The following is a 9,116-nucleotide window of genomic DNA, read 5'->3' as shown; positions in this document are numbered from 1 at the left end:
CCCAGAATGTCAGAGCTAGGAGGGCCCTTAGAACCCAGAATGTCAGAGCTGGGAGGGCCCTTAGAACACAGAATGTCAGAGCTGGGAGGGCCCTTAGAACACAGGATGTCAGAGCTGGGAGGGCCCTTAGAACACAGGATGTCAGAGCTGGGAGGGCTTATATGGTCCAAGTCCCTCATTTTTACAGAAATACAGAGTTATCTTGGGAGCAGGCAGGAGACTTATCTAGCTCCAGTAACTGCTTTTCATTTCTTCCCAAGAGGAATCAATGGTCAAATGCCAAAAATCTTATTTTCTCCATTTTCCAAGTTCCTTTGGCTAGGCATCCAGACATCCCAAACATTAAAAGATTTAAAGATGCCCATTAAAGTTGGCTGAGAGCCTTCCAACATGTCTGCTCCTTTGAGAGTTGTTCTGACTTGGAGATGATGACAGGGAAAAAAAAAAGTGCCTCAGACTTTCTAGATGGCCTCATTATCCAATATGCCCAGCAGGCCCACTGTGCTGAAGGCCGAAGGAAAATGTTTTGACTGTGCAAGCCCTTTTTTTTTTTTTGGTGGGGCGGGGGGAGTAAAGGTTTGTTTTTTTTGGAGGGCATTTGCTAAAAACCTGTAACAAAGGTCTCTTCTTGAATAAATAGAGACACATAAGATAGTTTTGATCATCTATCTACTCAGAGAAATCAATACACTTATGAAAAAGGCAACAACCAATAGACTTGTGAAACAGAGAGGGGTCTAAGGCCTAGAAGGACCTTCATCTGAACCTGGCCTTCACCCAAGTGACACATTAAATGAAAACTTTCCAGAGAAACAGTGGTTGGAAAGGGGTGGAGGTTGGTGGGAAGAACTGTTGTATTTATGACTCTTCTTATCTTTATGACAAAGCTTAATTGGGGATCCTAATGCCCTGAAGCCCATGAATCAATTCTTCCCTGGGTAGGAATCACAGAATCATAGACTCATAGGATGTCCGAACTGTAAGGGACCCTAGAATGCAGAACTCCAGAGCTCTTAAAATATGAAGTGTAAGAGCTGGGAGGGCCCTTAGAACATAGAATGTTAGAGCTGGGAAGGGTCTTAGATCATGGAACATCAGAGGTAGGAGCCTTAAAACACAAAATGTTATAGTTGGAAGGGGCCTTAGAATGAGGAACATCAGAACAAAGTTTATTGGAATTGATGATGACCAACCCTTTCATTTTACAGAGATAGCCTGAGAAACCCACCTAATAATAATTGTTTCAGTTCAAGGTAAAAAGTAAACAAAGCAAACACAGCAATATCCCCAGGGTCCTCTTCCTCTTCATCTGTAAGCTCCCATCTCCACCCTGAGCAGGTCTCATCTAAAGCCTAGAAGTCGGACCCGGAGGCCTCTGGTATTGGTAAACAAAGGCCAGAGCAGCTGGGTTCCACCTCACCTTCCAAACACACGCCCATGGAACCAGACACCCTTGCAGTGTTTGAATCCAATGAGGCCCAGAATGTTTGGTGCCTGAGGGAGACAACAGCTAGTTCATCGTATCAGAGGGGACCTCCACTGCTTCCTGTTCCTTGCGAAATACAGAAGTCTCTGGCTGGAAGGAGTCTTTTCCTCTTGGGAATCTTTCCATTGGCCCTTTTCCCCAGCGGGGACCTGTCAGGCAATGGAAGCCACGTGGCTGTGTTTCTGCTGTGCGGACAGGAGGGTTTTAGCGGGGCTACAGCAGCCTCTGCTGCCTGGTAGGCAACAGAACATGGAAGAAAGCAGCAGTGCCAGGCACATGATGAAGACCAAGACCCACCGAATCATGCCAGGGTAGACAAAAGGGAGGATGAGGAAGATGAGAAGCACCAGCAGCCCCAGGAGGACAGCCAGTCTCCGGGCGGCTGCTCGATTGGCACTGACCGAGTCCTCAGTGTCCCCATCCAACACGATGACCACCCCTCTTCTCGTGGGCTGAGCTAGCTGCTGGGGAGAGAGCTGTACCTCAGGACCGAGAGCCGTCAGCCCCCCCAAGACCTCCGCCTGGTCCCGAAGGTTGCAGATCAGCCCCCCTGGGACAGAGGTAGCCGTCCGGCACAGGGGGCAGATGACCATCCACGAGTCCTCTCGGATGGTCAGAAGGAGCTTCAGGCACACGGCACAGAAGATGTGCTGGCAGGTTAGCACTTTGGGCAGCCGGTCACAGCTGTATCGGTGGCAGCACACCAGGCACTCCAAGTCTCTGTCAGCAGAACTGGGGGACTCCTGCGCCTCTGTTTCAGCAGGGAATGCTCCCAGGGATTTAGTCTGGAGCATTCCTGTCTGCTCTGGGGCATGGGCACAGACCACGGGGCATGCTGCCAAGTCTGGTAAACCTGTTTCTGCTCCCTCCGAAAGTCCGCCCTGCGTCTCCTCCATTCCAGACATTGCACGGACTGCAGCTTGGTTCGGTAGCGCTCGATAAAGATGGGCAGGGCTTTTTATCTGCTGCTTTTCCCTTATCACGTGCCTGAGCCTGCCTTTGGGTTCCAATCCCTGTTGTGCTGTTACTGGTACCAGCACACGGTTGTGGTTGTTGTTATTGTTGTTGTTAAAATTCATCATTAATCAGTAACCCAGAGGCCGGGAGACTTTGTTAATGCTCGATAGGGCCCAGGCCCCGGTCTGATAGGGAATCTGATCTCATATGCAGGGGGCCAGTTCTCCTTCCTGGGGGTATCAGTGGGGATTAAGCATCACCTGAAGGATTTGGGTTCGGGTGTCCTGAGTCCTGAGGACATCAGGTTTGGCATAAGGGACCGGAACTCTTAGAATTCATTGTTTCTCCAGTTTTGAGGAGCAGAGCTGGGGACTGGGTCCTTTTCTGAAATTCAGTTTTCACATGTGTAAAATGAGAGGATTAGGCTAAATGACCCCTACAATCCCTTCTAGTTCCACATCTCTGAACCTCTCAGCATTCTGAAGAGGAGAATAAAGTAAATGTCATTTATATAGCATTTTTAATGCTTGTAAAGTTCTTTACATATATTATTTCATTTGAACCTCACAGCAACTCTGTGAGGTAGGTACTACAGATAATGTTATGACCCTTTTCCAAATGAGGAAACTGAGACTAAGAAAGAGGATGTTATAAAGCCTGTGTATATCTGAAAGAGGGGGCAGCCAGGTGGCTCCATAGAGGATAGAACTCCTGGAATCAGGAACACTTCTCTTCCTGAGTTCAAATCTTGCTTCAGAAACTTATTGGCTGTGTGACCCTGGGCAAGTCATTTCACCCTGTTTGCCTCAGTTTCCTCATCTGTAAAATAAGCTAGAGAAAGAAATTGCAAATCACTCCAGTATCTTTACCAAGAAAATCCCAAATGGGATCACAAAGCGTTACATAGATCTGAAACAACTGAACAAAATTTGAAGGAGGGTTTGAACCCAGGACTTCCCAATAATAATAGCACCTACTTCCCAGGGTTGTTGTAAGGATAAAATGAGATACTATTTGTAAAATATTGCACAAAATTTCAAGCACTATATAAATGATGTCTATTTCTCCCAGTAGATAGTGTTTTATTTTTTAATTGCATATAGAGACAGTTTTAACATTTTTTATATAAAAGTTTAAGTTCTGTCTCCCCTCCCCCCTCTGTAAGATGGTAAGCAATTTGATATGTCATATATTCGCCATCATGTAAATGATAATAACAATTGCTATCCCAATCCCACCCCCAATCCATCCTTTTTTCTAACTTCCATATTAGGGTATCACCATCTTCCCAGTCACCTAAGGTTCATTCTAGACTCCTCACTCTTACCACTTCCCCCCCCATATCTGATTTATTGGCAAGTTGAGTCAATATTATCTTTGTAACATCTCTTATTGTGACCTTCTGTCCACTCTCTTGGCTGGCCCTCATCACCTCTTACCTGGACAGTTGCAATAGCTGCTGGAGTGGGAGGGGGAGGAATCTGCCGCCCCAAGTCTCTCCCCAATCCAATCTCTGCTTTACTCGGAGGTCAAAATGATCTCCCTAAAGCACAAGTTTGACCTTGCCACTCCTTCTTTTGATAAATGCCAGGTGCTCCCTATCACCTCCAGGATCAGATAGAAAATTCTCTGCTTGGAATTAAGAAGCCTTCATAACCTGACTCCCTCCTACCTTTCCAGTCTTCTTATGCCTTCCACAACCCCAGGTACTCTTGGATCCAATGACACTGGCCTCCTGGCTCTTCCACGAACAGGACATTCTATCTCCCTGTTCCAGGAATTTTTTCTGGCTGTCCTCCATGCTTAGAATGCTTTCTTTCCTCATCTCTGCCTCCTGGTTTCCTTCAAGTCCCAACTAAAATCCCACCTTCTACAAGAAGCCTTTCCCAATCCCCCTTAATTCTAGTGTCTTCTCTGTTGATTATTTCTAATTTATCCTGTATGTAGCTTGTTTGTACCCAGTAATTTGCACGTTGCCTCCCTCATTAGACTGTGAACTCCCTGAAGGCAGGGACAGTTTTGTTTGTTTGGTTTTTTTTTTAACCTTTCTTTGCATCTTTAGCTTGTAGCCAGTGCTTGGCCCCAAGGTAGGTGCTTAAGAAGTGCTTATACATTGCCTAACTGCCTGGAGGTCCAGTTCTCAATGTACTTGAGAGTATTCCAGTACTCTGAGAGAAACAGTTGATGTCACAAGGAATAGAGGAGTAGTCAGAAAGGACTCCTAGGCGGAGGTTTGTACCTACAGCGGCAAAGACACTTGCTAATCAACACCCACTTACTTCCCCAGCACTCACAGGCAGAGAGGTTATCCCAACTATAGAGCAGATGGGCAGGCCTACCAGAATCAAAACTGAAAAAGTTAAAAATTGACCACAACACAACGTCTCCATAGGGAGCAACCAGCCTCCTTGATAAAACACCAATGGAGCCCTCCTAGAGGTAGGACCCAATGAGCCTCAGGGTGTAGGGGAAAAAACATTGGCATCTGGAGTCAAAGCACCTGAATCCTGGCTGTGTGATCTGGGGCTAACTCCCTTCACTTTGCTGAGCCTCAATTTCCCCCCTCTGCAACATGAGGACAATGCACTCACACTTCCTACCTCAGGGCAGGCCCTCCTCCAAAGGTCCATTGTTGCTTGTTTGCCTCTTATCAACCAGTACTTGGGGTGGAGCTGGAGGTGGGATGGAATGGGGTAGGGTGGGGTGGGTGTGACGATGGACCAAAGTGAGAAGATCTAGATTCACTGATGCACTGAGGCAATCTAACTTCAGAGGGCTTCCAGGGAGGGAATACTGTGCTATTAAGTGCTATAAAATGGGAGTGTCTCTAGATCCGGAACCCCATAGTTGAATTCTAAACTCACTTTCCCATCATGAAATGTGGTCAGGTGTGGTTTGCGGCATGGTGGATAGATAGAGTGCTGACCCTAAAGTCAGAAAGACTCTTTTTCTTGAGTTCAAATCCAGACTCAGACACTTCCTAGCTGTGTGATCCTGGGCAAGTCACTTCACCCTATTTGCCTCAGTTTCCTCATCTGTCAAATGAGCAGGAGAAGGAAATGGCAAACCACTCCAGCATCTTTGCCAAGAAAACCTCAAACAGGATCATGGAGAGTTGATCACAACTAAAAAAATGACTGAGGAAGGCTTTTGTGAGCTAGCCTGGGATTGAATCAGGTTAGCCCAATTTTTTTCTTTGGGCAATATGTCCTAAATCCCAAAAAAGTGATTTTAAAGCAGAACTTCAGGACCACACTGCCTGTCAGTTGGGGAAAGTTGGTATCTCTAACCTGCCTGCCTGGTAAATGTATAACTTCTGCTCTTGATCCCTGAATCCAGGTTTCTGAGCCCCTGGCCTGTGACAATTTGCTCAAGATTAACTGAAGCCAAAAAGTGGTGAAGTACTTGTGTGCTCTCCCCATTGAAAGTCCAGTGCTCTCTGTACTCTGCTCTCCTTCCTCTCTATTATGGGATCAGAGGGTTTAGAAAGTGCAACTGGGGGCACCATAGTGCATAGAGCACCAGGTCTGGAATCAGGAAGACTCATGTTCATGAGTTCAAATCCAGCCTCAGACACTTACTAGCTGTGTGACCCTGGGCAAGTCACTTCACCTTGTTTGCCTCAATTTCCTTATCTGGAAAATGAGCTGGAGAAATAGTAAGCCATTCCAGTATCTTTGCCAAGGAAACCCAAAAACGGGATCGCAGAGAGTCAGACACGACCAACAAAAAAGGTTTACAACTAGAAGAGATCTCAGAGGATGTCTGGTCCACTCTCTGCATTTCACATATTAGACAATGGAGGCCCTGGTAATTTGCCTGAGGAGCAGAACTCAGGTCTTCTGACGCTTACTTAGTCCAGTACTCTTTCAAGAACTGCCGATGAGACATGAGGATCCATTCAACAGGCAGCTAGGTGGCACAGTGGATAGAGCTCAGAACCTGGAGTCAGGAAGACTTTGAGTTCAAATCTAGCCTTAGACGTTGTGATTGCCTATTGACAACACTTCCTAGCTGTGTGACCTTCGGCAAGTCACTTGACTTCTTTTTGCCTCAGTTCCCTCCAATGTAAAATGGGGATGATTAAAAAATATGCCTGCTTCCCAAGGTTGTTGTGAGTCTCAAATGAGATAGCAATTGTAAAGCGCTTAGCACAGTGCCTGGCACATGGTAAGTTCTATAAAAATATTATTATTATTATTCAACAAATATTGATTAAGAAGTATGGTAGAGAGAGGAAATTACCAAAGTGATCGTCCTAAAGTACAAGTCTCACCACATCACTACCCTCCCTTATTCAATAAACTGCAGTGGCTCTCTATCACCTCCAAGGTCAAATAAAAAATCCTCTGTTTGGAATGAAAAAGGCTTCATAACTTGATTCCCTCCTATTCTTCCAGTCTTCTTATACATTATACCTCGCAAACCACTTTGGAACACAGAGGACATAGGTTATGGCATTTACTTTTAACTGGGTGACCTTAGGGAAATTGATCCCTCTCTTTGGTCCCAGTTTTCTCATCTGGAAAATGGGGGGCAGGGAGAGGAGGAAGTCCAAATGATCTTTGAGGCCCCCTCTGAAACTGTGAAACTAATAGTCAACAAGTCAAATCAACAAGCATTTATTCAGCACCGACTGTGTGCCAGACATTATGCTAAGTGCCAGGGATACAAAGAAAAAGTAAAAACCAGTTCCTGCCCTCAGGGGGTTCATGGTCTAATGGGGGAAGCAAAATGCAAACCACTATGTACAAGCCGTGTGTGTGTGTGTGTGTGTGTGTGTGTGTGTGTGTGTGTGTGTGACAGACTGAAGGGAAGGCATTAGCATTAAGGTGGATCAGGAAAGATGGTAGGATTTCGATTGGGACTTGATGGAAACCAAGTAAGCCAGGAGGCAGAGATGAGGACGGAAGAGACCTCCAGACACGGGAGACAGCTGGTGAAAATTCATGGAACTAGAGATAGAGTGTCTTCTGTGATGAGGACCAAGGGGCCAAGGGGACTGGATTCACTGGTTTGCAAAGAATGAGAGGGCAGGAGGAAAATAAGGAAAGCATTTTGTTACACATACAGTGGGGGATGATTTCAGCCGGACAATACACCTTTGGGTTCTGTGCTCCCCTCCCCACCCAACCTTCCCAACTGCTTGTCAAGGATAGTGATGGATGATTGGAAAAGGGGAACCAGAGGAAGGTAGGGAGAGGGAGAGGTAGAAAGGAGGAAAAGAGCTTGTGAAAGAGGGAGGATAGGAGGTGCTGGGAGGACAGAGGGAGGTGGAAGAGATACGTGATCAGAGTAGATAGAACCATAGTCAATATGATAATATGATAGAATCGGAGAGAATTGAGAATGTAGAATATAGTCTGAACTCCCAGTCACTCCCTGGGACATTTTGTATGCCACTGCTTATGCAAAAGGAGACTCTTTTTTTTTTTTTGGAAGCAATCAGGTTAAGTGACTTGCCCAGGGTTACACGGCTAGTAAGTGTCTGAGGTCGGATTTGAACTCAGGTCCTCCTGACTCCAGGGCCAGTGCTCCATTTGCAGCTCCAAAAGGACACCTATAATTCAAAGAGGAAATATTGAAACCCTCGTAGGCTTTTGCTCCAGACGCTCTTTGAGGCCGACCTTCAGACAAATGGTTACAGTTTTCCAGGCTGGCGCCAGGTATAAGAAAGAGCTGATGTCCTCTATGTGGCACAGTTGCTAGAGCGTTACACCTCAAGTCAGGAAGACCTCAGTTCACATCCTACCTTAAGTACTAGCTATGTGAGCTGGGCAGGTTAGTTAACCTTTGGCTGCCTCAGTTTGCTTAGCTGTAAAATGGAGATAGCAACAGCACCCTGGGTTGTTGTGAGGATAAAATGAGAAAATATTTGTAAAAAGCTCCACAAATTTTAAAGTATTATATATATGCCAGCTATTATTAATTATTATCTAAGACTTTAGAGGCTGCAGACATAGAAGAGAAGCATGGAAACCCAGGTCTTTGAATTCTAAATCCAATTGTCCACTATACTACTCCAAATCTTTGAGTCTGTCTCCTCATTTAAAGTGTGTGGATAATAACGCTCTGCTCCCACTGGAGGTTGTGAAGAAAGCTCTTTGGAAATCTTAAAATGCTGAAGAAATGTGAGGGATGATGACTTCTGCCTTGGTTCCTCCTAGCCAAGAGGAAGCCAGAGTAAAACCAGTGTGCATTCATCAGGAATTTACAAGAGATGACTCAACGTATGCCATGACCCCAATTCAAGATGAAAGCAAGTAATATGTGGGCAAAGTCTGGGCAACCAATGGACTAGATGGAAAAGACTGAATCAGAGCCTAGTGACGGCAGCTGACCTGATAGGGTTTTATTAGGTTGTCAATGGCAAGAAGTAAAAGGAAATGTTGGAAGAGAGAAAGAGGGAAAAAAAGCAAGGCTGAAAATGAGCTTCCATTCACAATGCTTGGCTCACTCACAGTCCCTCTGGGAGGTGGGTAAGGGGAGAAACATGGGCCCTATTTTCAGATGGATTATTGTTGTTGTTGTTCAGTCTTCATTTTCAAAGAGGACCAATGACTTCGTGGGGTGATGTCTTGACTTATGGGTACATTGGATTTAAATGAGGCAGAGTTGTACACAGTCATTAGCTTCATTCTCTCTTCCAGGGTCATAGAAGTTCAGTGGCAGG

General features: G+C 45.7%; 1 protein-coding gene across 1 annotated transcript; it reads right to left on the bottom strand.

Moving 5' to 3' along the window:
- Window positions 1–538: 538 nt before the first annotated feature.
- LOC114028521 (E3 ubiquitin-protein ligase RNF186-like) lies at window positions 539–3,192 on the bottom strand. Its single transcript, XM_027842791.1, has one exon. The coding sequence runs from the start codon at window positions 2,566–2,568 to the stop codon at window positions 1,639–1,641; it is 930 nt and encodes a 309-aa protein (XP_027698592.1). The 5' UTR covers window positions 2,569–3,192; the 3' UTR covers window positions 539–1,638.
- Between the last annotated feature and the right edge of the window lie 5,924 nt (window positions 3,193–9,116).

Source organism: Vombatus ursinus, unplaced genomic scaffold (assembly GCF_900497805.2).
Source record: "Vombatus ursinus unplaced genomic scaffold, bare-nosed wombat genome assembly UNPS02014884.1, whole genome shotgun sequence".
Classification (NCBI taxonomy): Eukaryota; Metazoa; Chordata; class Mammalia; order Diprotodontia; family Vombatidae; genus Vombatus; species Vombatus ursinus.
This window is presented reverse-complemented; position numbering and strand designations above follow the sequence as displayed.